The sequence below is a fragment of the Falco peregrinus genome, chromosome 2, assembly GCF_023634155.1.
Source record: "Falco peregrinus isolate bFalPer1 chromosome 2, bFalPer1.pri, whole genome shotgun sequence".
Lineage (NCBI taxonomy): Eukaryota > Metazoa > Chordata > Aves > Falconiformes > Falconidae > Falco > Falco peregrinus.
This window is the reverse complement of record NC_073722.1, coordinates 31,638,865-31,653,535: the sequence shown is the minus strand read 5'-3', so window position 1 is coordinate 31,653,535 and position 14,671 is coordinate 31,638,865. Positions and strand designations below refer to the sequence as shown.

The 14,671-nt window shown below is 37.4% G+C and overlaps 1 protein-coding gene across 3 annotated transcripts in view; it reads left to right on the top strand.

Annotated features, from left to right (window-relative positions):
• STIM2 (stromal interaction molecule 2) overlaps positions 1–11,435 on the top strand; it is a 73,822-nt gene extending 62,387 nt beyond the window's left edge. The window contains exons 11-13 of one of the 3 annotated variants that reach the window (XM_055795275.1): positions 3,002–3,203; positions 3,473–3,621; positions 3,989–11,435. In XM_055795275.1, the coding sequence (XP_055651250.1) occupies positions 3,002–3,203; positions 3,473–3,621; positions 3,989–4,026 (389 nt within the window). In that variant the 3' untranslated portion in view covers positions 4,027–11,435. The remainder of the gene's footprint in view (positions 1–3,001; positions 3,204–3,472; positions 3,622–3,988) is intronic. The other 2 variants (XM_055795274.1, XM_055795276.1) reach the window with 2 other exon arrangements.
• The last annotated feature ends 3,236 nt before the right edge of the window (positions 11,436–14,671 follow it).

Here is a 14,671-nt window from a genome sequence, read left to right as displayed (position 1 = left end):
ATACACTGGGGATTCAGACCACCCTTGTATCTTGAGTTATTGCGTCAATACAAGAGCCTGTTTCATGGAAGTTGCGGTTAACTGGACTCTAGAGGCAAATCAAAAAGATCCCATGGAGGTATTCAAACAATTAATATCAAGCTGAGAAATGAGTAGGGAAGGAAACTTTGTCTTATGTGTACGTTTTTCTTCCAGGGCTGGGATTCTCAGAAGAAATTAGAAGTGTATTTTAAAATAGCATAAGGAGAGTGGTTGCCACTTTGCCGGCTTCATTTAGTGTGCCTTGGTCACATGTCTGTCTACTGAATGTAACCACTTCTTTATAGGCCACGTTGCAAAGTTATGCAACACTACTTACTGCAAGCTTTTATTGCTTTTAAAGAATATTGTGTCTCTAGTTGTCTTCGCTGTGAACGCTTTGATTTAAACCTTAGCAACAAAATTTTTGGATGGCTCGGTAAAATAAGATGTCTAGAGTTAAACATCCAAGTCTGTATGGAGAAACCTGTGGTCTGATTTCAAAATGAAGAGCTCCATTTATTATCCAACTTTCCAGATGGTCTAAAATGACAAAACACTTAAATATGTATTTAAGACTTCAGTCACACTTTGTTTTTTAGTCACTCTTCTCATTCAGGTCTTGCATAGAAGTGAAGCCAGAAAGCAAAGTGCAGTTGTTTCAGAGGAGCTGTGATTTGAGGAGGACTGTACAGTTTTAAGAGCATACTTAGTTGAAACTTTTGCTTTTGTGGGCTTTTGCAATTATGGTGGTTTGTTTTTGTTTTTAAAGTTCAGTTCATTTGGAAGTATTTAGTTAATGGATGTTGTCTCAGTGATGAAAGTTATCTGAGTCTTGGTAATGCTACAAAAATTTCAAATGTGTTTTCCTGAATGTTGGTAAGGCACAAGAGCCTGATTTTTGTGAGTGATTACATGAGGGAAGTATCTTCTCCTTAACTTAGTAGGTTTTAAAATTTCTACTCAGTGAAAAAAAAACCACCAGGAAACGCTTGGAAGTGGGGAAGTAAAGAGAAAATATGCTAAATGATCTGTATTTGAAACCACTTTAGGAGTCAAGTTATTGTAGGTTAGTTTGGTAACTGCTAAATTATTCCCATCCTTTAGACAAAAATGACAAATACACATTAGAAGGGACAGAAGCAAAATAGCTTGTTCCACTCATGAGGCTTCAGACAAAATGCAGCATGCAGACAGGTCAGTTATGAGCAAGACTGTTTCAGTCTGGACCTAAACTGAATTCTCTGGGCTGTTACCTTGCCCCAGCATCCTTTGGTCTCTTAAGATTGAAACATTTGAAGTCAGCAATTGGGACGACAGGCTAAAATGGTGTGAAGTAGATCTGTTTAATCATCCTGGCTGAAGAAAAGGGGGGATAAAAAACCAGATGTACAAGACTGGAACAAAGTCATTACAGGAAAGTAATACTGAAATTCCTGCTTTTCCATTGACTGATTAGGATTCAGCTGATTCCTTGATTTATTGAGCTTCATTTGTACTAGAAAATTCTAGACCTTAAATTGTCACAGCTGAATCCTTCATAATGCTGTGTAAATACACCTACAAGGAACCAAAATGCTTGTAACTTCTCTCAAAATTCACCCATGGTGCAATCTTTGCTTTTACATCAGCAAGTAGGATGACATCTGATTTACCTGGATACAGAGTAACTTTTCTGAAGGGATTCTTACTCTTATCTCAGTTCATGTTTGTGGGTTTTTTTTAGACATATATTTGTAATGACAGAGGCTTATTTTTGAGCTGCCAGCACCTGCTTTTCAGGTCTGTAGGGAGTTCATGGAAAGTAAAATCAAAAATTTGAGTTACATGACAGCTGTCATGTGGGACTTGTATACCTCTCTTTTCTGCTCAGCCCAGCAGGAAACAAAGTCTACGCGTTGGCGAAGGTGCAGTTACTTGTTTTGTGGAAGTTGTGATTTCCTGCACTAAAACAGAATGACAACTCAACCTTTCCTGAGATTCCAGTAAGGGAAACTTTAATTTACCTGATGCAAAACTGGCATCTCAAAAAATAAAAACATTTTTTGTCAGGCTAGACATCCTTGTCTACAAAAATAATTGATTTTTTTTTTTAGTGTGTTTTGTTTGGTACCGGTTTTGAACATCAGTGAAGGCTATGGTCCGTCTGTCTTATGCAGTGATGCATTCTGTGGGACAGTTTGAGGAGGGGTATGAGAAATCCTGAGACTCAAAACTGCTAGCCTGAAAAGAGGTCTGTAGATTTATTTCCGTAGGAGTATTGCTGCCTAATCATCCTTTGAAGGAGGAATTAATTAGGAACATTTTAGTTTGTCACTTCCTGTTAGATACTTTCCTGGTCAAGTTTTGTGTTGCTGTCTCCCCCATTCGTACTATTTTTTGTTTCTAGAAATTCATAGTTAGCCTGGCAAAAGGAAGTGTTGTCAAATAGGAAATACTTGCACTGAAAATGAGATTGAGTTATATTTTCTATCATGTTAGGTAAATTGGTCTTCCATGGCTAACATAACTTTCAACTAATGCAGTGTGTTTTATTTTGGTTGTTCGGTTAGGTATACCTGCATTGCAGAACTTTTACATATTCTTTTAAGCTCCAAATCACCATGCAAGTAAAGTACAGGATATTGTGTAACATACTAATTTCAGCATTGCTATTTTCAGTTTATAAAGGGTTGGGAGCTCCAGTAGAATCTTTCTCTTTGTTCTCAAGAGAGCATAGCGAGCCAGAGCTTTGGTGCACGTGGTCAGAGTAATATTTGGCAGTCACAAGACTGCTGCAGTTGCATCTTGGTTAGTTGCTTCATCTAACTGTAGAATGTGTAAGGTGATGCCAGTCTGTCTTCTCCCTAAACAGCTGAGCAATGTCAAAGTTTTTTAAGAATCACTGTGGCTGAAGCAGATAGCTGCTATTTAGTCTTCAGAGTAGATATTGTTACCATCAATGTCACTTGGAGGGTTTTGGTTTGCTTTGTCTTTGCCTCAGGGTCCATTGTAAAACCTCCCAGCACACTGGCAAGAAGCAGTAGCTTGTGTCGATCAAGACGCAATGTTGTGCCATCATCTCCGCAGTCTCAGCATGCTTTGCAGTCCCCTGACCCTGACATCCTTTCTGTGTCGAGCTGCCCCGCTCTTTATCGAACTGAAGAGGAGGAGGAAGCCATTTACTTCTCTGCTGATAAACAATGGTACGGAGATTAGCAAACAGCACTTGGAACTCTGATAGGATTATTTGAGACTAGCAGTTTAGAATTAGAGGTTGAACCAAGCCAAAAGTAATCTGTAAGATAATATAAATTAATATAGTCCTCATTGAACAGAGAGAGTTCTTGTCTGGTATATGTATGTAAATAGCTAGCATGTCGTATACAGTTAAGTAATGTTACAATCCAGGGTGCACTGAACTAACCCTGATTCTCCATTACAATATGTTACTGGCTTTTACATCTGAAACTAGGATCAAAAGCAATGTCAGCTACTGGGCGAAGAGAAGATGGATGGTAACACAATTCTTACAGCATGTTGAGCGTGTACCTACTCTTGTTACATGGCCTCATAGGAAAAGGTTAAATTCCTTTTGGAAGGAGCAAATGAGCTTGTTGAAAGGTAGGGACACTTGTCCTGAAGAAACTTTTTGTGTATGATAGGCTTAATTCTCCTTCTTTCATTTCATAACTTTTCTCAGAGATAGTTTTTGTTCTTTGAAGTGAGATACAAATGACTGATTCTGGGCAGATGGTGCTGCTCACAAAAACAAGATCACACAAGTTAATTATCTTAAGTTTAGATAATAATGTAATGAAAGTCGTGACTTCAAATGTTTAACTTAATGTTTATTGTTAATTAAATACTAAGGAAAAGTGTGGGTGGTGCTTTTAGACTAATGTTATTGATTCTAAATTAATTTCCTTTTTAATTACACGAAGGAAATAGTAGTTTCATTATGTTTTCTCCTGTCTTTGCTCTAACTCAGGGAAATACAGGAAACAGGTTCGGAATGTGACTCCTTAAATTCATCCACCGGAAGGAAGCAGTCTCCTCCAGCAAGTCTTGAGATCTACCAGACACTTTCTCCTCAGAAAATATCCCCAGAAGAATTCTCACTGGAGGAATCATCTACAGGAGACTCCTCTTCTCTAACTGCAGATATCTCTAGGGGCTCTCCTGACTGTGTAGGCATGGCAGAAACTAAGAGCATGATCTTTAGCCCTGCAAGCAAAGTTTATAATGGAATCCTGGAGAAGTCCTGCAGCATGAATCAGCTTTCAACTGGGGTCCCACTCCCAAAGCCTCGGCACACCTCATGTTCTTCAGCCAGCAGTGATAGTAAACCCAACCATGAAGCTGCTTCTGTCCCTAGGATAAGTAGCATCCCGCAGGACCTGTGTCAAAATGGTGAAAAAAACAAAAAGCCATCAAAAATAAAAAGCCTCTTCAAGAAGAAGTGTAAGTGAGGTGGGCAGAAGAAACCTATAGTAGTGTTATAAGAACTCTATTTTTTAAGTCTTAGGAATGTAATTCCATTTGAGTGTTCCAGACTGGTTGCCCTAATGGAATGCTCTGTAGGTCAACTATATTTAACTGACTGTACTGTCAAAGGTTGTGCCAGCTGTTAATGAGAAATCATTAAAAGTTCAGACAGTTTACATTAATTTCTGCCTATTTATTTCCTTTTTTTTAGTTTGTCTTTTTTTAGTGGTTTTGTTTTAAATTTTTGTTTTCTTGGTTTTTTTTTTTGGTTTTTAGTTTGTTCATAAACTATTTTTAAGCCACTTTGGACTTCTAAGCTTTAATGGACTAGTAAGCCTTCCTGGGCTTGCCAAAGTTTCTTGTTTACTGGAGCATCTTCCTATCTTTCCGTAGAGCTAGGACATGTATCTACTGGACTTTAAGAAAAATAAAAGTAGAACTAATTGAATTGCACTACTGTTTTACAGACTGGAAAAGTCTCTCTGCAAGTGAAACTGAAAGACTTGTATTTGACTGAGAAGATGAATCTTTTCACTTTTAGATCTTTTGGGGTTTTTAAGTAGAACTTAGGATTTCTAATTGACTTGATTTCTGGAAATGGAAATGCCATGCTTTTATTATTAGAATGGTTCAAGTCCTGCTGTAAAGATCATGTTTTTTCCAGGACTTTCACTGTGATTTTACTTCACTGCAGGCTGTATGATTAAAAAAAAAAAAAAAAAAAGAAAAAAAAAAAGAAAAATAACAAGAGAAGAGGCTTTTAATTCCTTATGCAAGTGATGGATATGAAACTTGACCGAGGACTGAAAACATTCACCCTCTTAAAATGAGGAGGGAGATAGTAGCTTTTGTTTACAGACTGACAGACAATGGACATTTGGTTTGTAAAAGTTTGTACTGTGGTAAAGACAATAAATTGGAAACATTGTGTTGGGAATGTTCTAATTTTAGCTGATGCTTGTTTCAGAGGTCCTGTTAATTGAAAGCTGTTGTAGGCTACATTGCTTATGCTTATTACTGCTGTGTATAAGTTATATTTTTTGGACTAGCTATTAATGTCTTAATGTCCTCCTTTTGTAAGATTTCATACACTTTATTTTTGTATAGTTTGAAGATTTAGCTGTTCAGCCATGTCTGAAGTAAATGGTATAATTTTATAATGCATACTGTTATACTAATTCATAATTTTAGATATAAAGATAGATATAAAGGTGAGACTCTACATGCTTTAGATAAAAGCACTTTTTATGTTAAGCTTTTATAGGGAGAGATGAAAATTGAGGTAACAAGGAAGCCTTCTTAGAGCAACAGTAGCTAGTTATTCAAAAACATATTTTAATTTTTTTTTTAAAACAGTTGGAGACAACAAATGTACTGCTTGAGTAACAGTGCCTTTTATTCAGTTTGAAAATACTACTGAGCGGAATTTCTTTTGAGGTACATTCCAAAGAAATACTTCTTGCTCTAGTGAACACAAGCAATTTACCCAGTGATGACTAAATAGTTTCAGCTCTTCCATAGGAGTATTCTGGTTGCCTCAGTAACAGGTGCCACTGCCAGCAACCTGTGATTAGGGGCTTCTTGCCAATATGTACATGCTGTACTGTATGAAAGAATTAATTCACTGACTGCCTAAATTTTTTTCTAGTAAGAAGCCTTCAAAACCTGTAGCTAACTGAAATCAAGTGATACATGTCTTTTCTATAATTTTCTATTTAGGTTCCACTGTACATACCAATGTGTTAGGTCTGTCCTCAAGAAGTGATGGCGATGTTAACAAAAGCATATTTTATGGCTAGTGAAATGGTTTGAAGAGGAGGGTTAGAAAATGTGATAGAGACCTTGCATGTACAAGTACCTTAAATGTCCTGGTACATTGATTAATTCCTTAAGAGAGCAGAAGGAATCCGGAGTATTACTGTCAGAAGGTAACAGTGGTCTCTGAAGAAAGATTGTACACTCTGTGCATGGTAGACAAAAAAGACCCCCAGCAATGCAAAAAAAACTTGTGCCAGAGAACCACTTCAATGCTGAACATTCAGAGTTGTAGTTAAAAGCCTGATGAAGTACTTGAACACATACAAAGGGAAAAAAACCTACGTAAAAGTAGGGAACTTACCTTGCCTCCCAAGCAGCACGGAGAAGACTACTACCAGAAAAATGTTCAATTTTGATGTCTGCACTTGAGAAGGCTATAGCAATAACAGAGTTTAAAGTTAGATCTGGGGCTGGATAGTAGATATTGCTGTGTGAGGTTTGAGGAACTATGTCTCTATCATTACCAAAGATGATGAAACAGCGTCTTGATACTGGAGAGTAAATATTTACACATGGAAGAAATTACCTGGTGTTGAGGAGTGGGAGGACAGCACTACTTAATCCTGACGTAAGCCAGGCAAGCTCAAATACTGAGAAGCCAAAACAGACAAATTCGGTTTTCTGTAGTAAGTATAACTAAAAATTGAAATGGAAGAGGTGGTGTACTCTTCACTGGCTGTGAGTTTAAGTGTTAATTATCTTTTTAAAATACACAATTTAAATGTCTTCTGGAAAAAAAATGCTATGGCTTCCTACAAACAAATCAATAAGATTATCATAGTGTTAACAGATTTTTTGGCTTCAAAATGGCAAACCTTTGGAGCACAGACTACTCTCAACACTCGGTTTGTTACCAGCTGTCCTGTAACTTTATAGCTGCTAATAATATTATATTTAATAATTAATATTATAGAACTAAAAGCTTAAGTTAATATGATCAGAAGTGGTGAGGATTGTATGTTGGAGCACAGACTGCAATTTTAAGTTCATAGAGTTGAGGGTGGGGTTAAATCATTTTAATAGACCCCTTGTGGATCTTGCCACTTAAACTTGTCCCCAAAGTGACTTGCATTGCTTGTACTATGGCTACTGTAGGAATGCTCATCTTCCGTTAGCATCCTGCTGAGAGCACTGACTGTCAGGTAGACAGATCCTCACCGGCAAACGTCAAATCCAGTCTTAATGTTGAAGTATCTGGCATATGTCAGCAGCTCAGAAGTGAGACGATATGCATTCAAAGGTCCTCTGTTTTTCCTCCACTTGCTTAATGGTGTAACATGAACTGGCTTGCAGTCAGTGAATCCAGCCAGGGTTCCAACCACTGGGATTTCTATAAGACATGTCAGTCATTCAAGACAATCATCTAGTGTCATCATCTTTAAATGGCTGGGGAATTCCTAAGCTCTAAACTCAGAATGGTTGTGATCAGAGGTGGGTTGGTTTTTTTTTTAGTTTCTGTTCTCCATGTTCTATTTTAAATTCTCCAGTATTTTTCAGAAGATGAGGATCTTGCTTTCTTGAAATATTTTAAGAGTACTTTGTCAGGAGAGCAGCCCTTTGTGGAAACTGCTTAAAAGGCTTCTCCCTGAAGAGGTTACCATTTGAGTCTTTCACCTGTAAAAGCAGCTGTCAAGTGGTTCTGCATGAAGAAGAAAAACCCAATACTTCCAAAACTGAACAAACCCAAACCTTTCCACAATTCTTACTAAAGCTATGTGATACTTCTTTCCTAATAGTGTAAAAATTTTAGGAAAGGATTTCTGGTTGCCATGGGGAATACTTTTGACCAGCTTAGAGTGGACAGGGAAGTAGATTCTTTTTCCCTGCTCAGGGATGGAATCTAAAATTTCTCATAGGCAGTTCCATGCATATGTCAACATCTCTTTCCCCACCTCACTGGTACCTAGGTAGCAGTTTACCCTCCACTTTCTGGTGGGCAGTTTGCTGAAAGAGGGAAGATTCTCCATCATAGTTCAGGTAGTAATGTTATAATAAGAATACAGTTCCTCATTTGGAAGCCTTGAAGATTGTGAAGCCAAGGATACTTGACTTCAGTTTTCTTATATTTATGGATGCCAGCTTGAATTGGTCATTAATTTATGACTGATTGAAAGCCTAAAAAGATAAAATTTATTAGAAATTGAAGCTTTCGAGATTTTTGCCCTTTTGCTTCCCAGTATATGGGAAAAAAGCATGCATAGGAGAGAGGTGAGCTTTAGCTAGCATTTCTCGTACTGCCGGTTTAGAGCTTCAGGATAGTTTCATTCCATTTCTAAGATACATTGCTGGAGAGGGATTATTACCTTAATTTTATAACGTGCAAAGAAGCATTTATTTTTCATTTACAAGCAGGGAAGAAGAATGTAAATAAACCGAATGCTTAATTTTTTTTTTTTTTTTAAAGCCAAATAGAGGAATTACTGATTCTTGGACCTCTTTTACTATTTGCTTATCTCCTTGTACAATATATTAAGTAGGAGGGTGCACATTGTTTTCTAACTTGTTCCAGTTCCACTGACTAAAATGATGCATTACTGTTTCATGTCTGAAACACTGCTTGCTCTGAATTGCTGTAGGCATTTTAATCCTGGATGTTGCATCTTCACTGAGTAATGGTTAAACCTTCTAAGGCTGTTTGATTCAAAGTGCTGGTAAACTTTTCTACTAGTGACTTAAACACAGATGTTGGTATAACCAATAACCAAAAAAGGCTTTTGCTAGTAGAGTCTGACTGCCCGACAGCATGTAAATGTTTAGGTAATCATTCTTTGGGGCTTCAGTAGCGTTTTCAACAGATAGCTTTCCCTTCCAGCCCTGTAGAGATGGTGCTGATCTGAATTTCCACTTAGTCCTGTCTTGCACAAACAGAATGCACTGATTCATATAAATTATAACAATATTAACCTTTGAATTGTTATTCCCAGTTGCTCTTGCATCTGACATTACTTAAGCAAGATGGCAGTACTTATCAGCCCACTTCAGTCTTTCAGAAATAAAATGATTTGTGTTATCTTTTTTCCTTTACAACTTTGAATCTCAAGTTTACCAAATTATGTGTGTTCTGTGTATTTAATTCTTCACTGAAATGGAAGTGGAAGGTTGGTCTCTGCTTAGATGTTAAGGAAAGCACATCTGAGCAAGGTAGAAAGAAATTCCTCTTGCTCATTATAGAGGATGAAAAAAGAGTTCAGAGGTGTTTCATCTGCTCCTATATCAGAAGACTAAGGAATACTCACAACTTACATTGCTGAAGATGAGAGGTATATTCAGTCTCAAAGCTTTCAGATGAGTAACTCTTTACCCAAGGAAAAAAACCTTTCTTCTTTAGACGTACTCTGCAGGACATTACCTTCATATTTCTATTCCATTTTTGACCCAGCATTAAATTTCATAGTTAGCTTATGTGATTGCTGGACCTCAGACCAGTTTCAGGTAATGGTTTCAGTAGCATGTCTTAAAGTCAATTTTGGTTTAATATGCACTAAAGACATCTGAATTAAGACTCTCCTTTACATTCCTTTCAATTAATTTTGGTTCGTTGTGATCCCTCTACTGTTAAGTAAACAGGTACTGAATACAACATTTTTTTCAGCTGAGAATTACCAATAGATAAGTGGTAGATAAGTTACTTTTTGTTTGGATATTGTTGTAAAAACACTGCTGTACTTGAGTTAAACTAGGTAGAGCGCTGACTTGTGCAATTTGTGTGTGAGTGGTAAGTTTATCTTTCTTAATTTTTCCTTTGTGTTTTACTTTTATCTTGATGCTGCACAATTATTTTCAAACTTGAATTCATTTAAAATTAAGGTCAATATGTCTAGCCCTACAAAAGTCAGTCTTCAATTGTAAGCCATCAGTCCATTCTTACTGAAATGAATTTAAATCTTGAATATTTGTACTAGTTTATTAGCTTGTTAGGTGGTAGAATGGGCTCTTGGAAGTCCTCAGGTGGAAGGCAGAGAACTTCTGAAGTGAACCAGGTAACTGGCATTCTTTATCAGCATTCAAATCCATCTCCCAGTAAGACTGAGTCTCCCCAGGGGAATGTAGATGTACTTACTGCTTGGAACTTTGTAGTTAATTATATTTGGCTATCTAAATCTAATAACTTGCATGTGCGCTTTGCTTGCTTGCTTTTCAATAGCTGACGAGCTATAGGAGATCTTGGGGGTTTGTTTAAAAAAAAGACTGGCAAGAGAAATCTGTCAGGCTGTGGACTGACTAGAACCAACAAAGATCCCAACTTTTTGTGGAAAATAATTGTTTAAATAGTTCTTAACGAAATGGGTAGCATGTGTATTTTCACACTGCTTTCATCCAAGCAACAAAAACAATTAAAATACCCTACATTTCAGCAAGGCTGTTTGCCAGATGTCTTGCCCTGTTTTTATTTTTAATTTAAATAGCATTGAGTTGTAGTGAGTGTTCAGCATATTAATGCCTGACTTAAAGGATTAGCGGAATTTGAATGACTTGCATTGTTTTATTTAATTACAGCTTTATAGAAACGTAGATACTTGCATAAAGCCCATCATTGGAGCTAGGTATGTTTGAATGACATAGCAAGAAGAGGACCAACGGAGTGAAAATGCGCACAATTTAAATCTTACTCAAGATGCTTTACTGTTCTGGGAAGAGATGTTATTCTCAGTGCAGATTCTGCTCTTCCTCTGTTTGCTCTTAGCATCTGTTTGTTTTCATTAGTTTGAACTAAAATAAGAAACAAAGCCCTCAGACTGGCTAGTTTCTGTCTCTAATATATACACACTGTACTTGCTTTTAACCTCATCTACTGCATGTTGTTAATGCTGTACGCAAATGCAGTTGGAGTATTTCTTTGGTGTTGTACAGCATGATGCATTTCATTCCCTTTTCTAGTTTATCTCCCATTAGCTATATATTGCTTTACAACTGGAAAAAACTGAGTTTTTGGGAATTGAGTCTGTTTGCATATAAAAATCATTTTTTTTTTCTGTGAGTCTTATGAGAAATGTCCTGCTTGGAGAGTCTCAGACAGTATTTTCCTGTGTTTATTCATGTTACTTTGCTTTATTTTATAAGTGGATATTGATTTCTGATGTGTTGTTACACTTAATGTTGAATAAATTTGACTTCCATTTTGAAAAGTGAAACTGTGTTAGTGAGAATGTTATGTAATGTTAATTGAACTTAGGCTGTTGCCAGAGTATATAAGCCTTTTTTAAAACTTGAGATAAATTTTCTTTGTTCTGCTTAGGAGTCTGTAATACTTCTTTGTTTCATGCTATTATTAAAGCTTGGTGGCAATATTACTGGGAAGGGAAAGGTGGATACAGTTTTGTTGGGGCAGCCAGGGTGCCAGAGTTAGGCTTGGAGATCCTGAGCCTTAGTGCTTTTGCTTGAAAGAGCCTTTTTAAGTTTAAGTTGCATCATATTTTTAAGATTTGGGATTTTATGTTTTTATCTTCTGAACAAGGTGAAAAGCCTTTCCAAATGACTGCTGGAATAATGCATAGCCTTGTGATTTTGAGTTTGAGGATTAGTTTGAGAACCTGTGGCTTTCTACCAAAAGCAAAAAAAGAAAATTCGTGCTGTTATTTAATATTCTTTTTAACTGTAGCAGCTCTGAGAAGGAAAGAAGCACTAGCTGTATATCAAGAAGAGCTGTTTAAAAGTGGCTTCTCTTGTAACCAGAAGTGCCACCTATGTAGAGGTGACAAGGTTGCAGCGAGATAAATAAGTGACAATACAGGTGTGGACCGGGGGGTCGATGAGAATAGTGTTTAGAGAATCTATAGTGCAAAACAAATTAGTTTTTCCTGGATAAAAATAGGATATTGGTAATTGAATCTGTATATAAATTATTTTCAGTTGTAGTTTTCTAATGCAGCCCTCCTGAGAAGCAATACCTTGGTGTGAGTTGGTCGCTGGTTTCACATCAATGTGTCCTTCGTGTTCTTGATTAAACAGTGTTAACTGCTTATCAGTGGAAAAAGCATATGGGCTGGCAAAGCCTAAATCACCTTTGCATCTTCAGAGCGCTAAATACCTTTCTGTTGGGGGGGGCCTACTATTAATTTCTCCTGCAAATTTTGATTGAGATGTTATAGCATAGTTTATAAGAAATATTTTACTGCAAGACTTGGCACCCGAGCAAGTGGAACACAGAGCATTCTAATCCCCATGGGATATTACTGAGCTTCGGTTAATTAACAACTTCAGCAAACTGGTATTCAGTCACTGAAGTCAGGTGTTTTTTTACTAGATTAACTGCTTTTGATTACTGTTGAATCGAAGTCCATTTCCTTACTCTGCCGAATTTTGGCTTTTAAAGTGACAGTTTTACCAGTTCCCACTGGGTGATGGCATTGCTTGTGAATTTCTATAGCATCCTGCTTGCCCTTGGTGAGATGGAGCATGTGGAACAAAGTTGAAACGGGGCAAGAAATCTCTTGCAAGGTCCTTTGAGCACTGAGCTGTTCCTAGGGATAGAGTGCTCCTGGTTAAGCTGGTTCTAAGTTTGGTAAAGGTCTCCCATACTCCCTGTTCTTTTTGAGTGCCTTGTAAGGATGTGCGAAGTAACTGCTAACATACCTAGACAGTGGAAAGTGTTTCTTTATTCAAGGAATCAAAGTAAAGTTTAACTGAGTTCCCTATCAGCTGCAATACTTGTATGGTTCAGTCCTGTTTCTCTCCTACTTCTGTACTTAAAATTACCACTTTTCCTCCATTGTTTCCTGGAGGAAGTTAAATAGTTAACTTCTGAAGGCCAAGGTTTGTCTGTATTCTAAGAGGTCTTACCTTTTAGACTGATAATATTCTGGAAGTAATTTCTGAACCTCAGGGTGGATTTCCATTTGTTCTGTGTACTACTTAAATCTTACCAAATTACTCATTTTCCAGTTTTTCTCTTTTGTTTTATACAGAGGAGGCTTAGCAATAGGAGAATATTACAGAAATTGTAAGTCACAATTACAGCATGTGGGTGAAGGCGTGTGAATACACGTGTGCATGAAGGAAGAGGCTGGCGACAGGGGTACAGGAGGAAAAGCACGGTTATTTGTACTCTGAAATGCAGGAGTCTGGAAAAATGATTGGAAAGATGAGGTATATATGAAGGAAGATCTAACACTGGCTATGAAATTGCTGAAGGACCTCCCACAGCCTTTAATTCTGCTCTGATGAAAGATACCCTGTTTTTAAGGTGTTAAGAGGGCTGTGAATAAAAACACTGCTTTGGCAGGGGGAATCCGTTCTGCTTTCTGCTTAACCTATAGAATGTGCTAATCTAGCAATTCTAGATAAAATAGTTTGAGAAAAATAGAATGTTATTTCTGGTTTTTTATTTATCTCCAATGGTGTATCTGATGTTGTCCGCCAGGAATGCTCCAAGATAGATGGCTGCCCTAAAGCTCTAAAACACCCCACCAACCAAAACCAAACAAAAAACCCAAACAAAACCCAAACCCCGACCACCAAACACTGTGGTGTTTAAAGTGTTTTTTTCTTTTTTTTAGGTATGCTGTCGCCTAGTTAGAGCATATAATAGACTGGATAACTGTAGTTTATGTTGACAGAGACTTTGCTTAATTTCTGTCTAGGGTGGAAGCAGCAGCAGCAGAGACATAAGAGAGAAACACTGAGTTTTGATGGAAGTTTATAAAGTTAATCCATCACCAGTACCAAACAAGAAAGGGCTTCTGAATGTGGACTTTTTCTGAAGAGATGCATGACCCTTTAAAATTAAGTCCTTTGCATTCATAGTCTAGTCGTGGCTGAATTGTTCAGCCAAAGGTGTGCTTTAACCGTTAGTTTCTGCTTTGATGTTTGTCTTCAGATCTGTAACCAGCAAAACTTCCAAATTTAATATCTAGAAAAACAACAAAATAGCTAAAAACAACCCCAAGCCCAAAAACCTGAGATGACAAACTTCAAATAGGAGAGAATACATCCATTTAGGACAAGCTTTCTAGTGTAAAATATCTAAATGCAAAATTATTTGTGTACGTGATCTTAATTTCTTTTGAAAAGCAGCTCAACCCATCAGTTCCAGCATCTACCTCAACATGAAGTTATGTTTTGTGGTAAATCTGACTTCTTTTTGTCTTGTATAATGCCAAGAAAAGTTTCTGCGCTGCAGTTTATGCCCTGAAGTGTACCTCTGCAACCTCCGTTGTACAAATCAGGCGGGGGATACCTCTGCTGCTTTGCTTTTGTCAGTGTGTCTCCTCATGTTACGGACAAACTGAAGTTTTTTTGCAAGTTCCAAGTCTTTTATTGGCATTTTGTTTTGTCAAGCCTGGAATACTTAATTGCTGGCAGGTCTGGCCAGAGCTACTGGGCCTTGCTAGGGATCATGTGTCTGAGGCAACTGCTGTAGCTAGTAAGT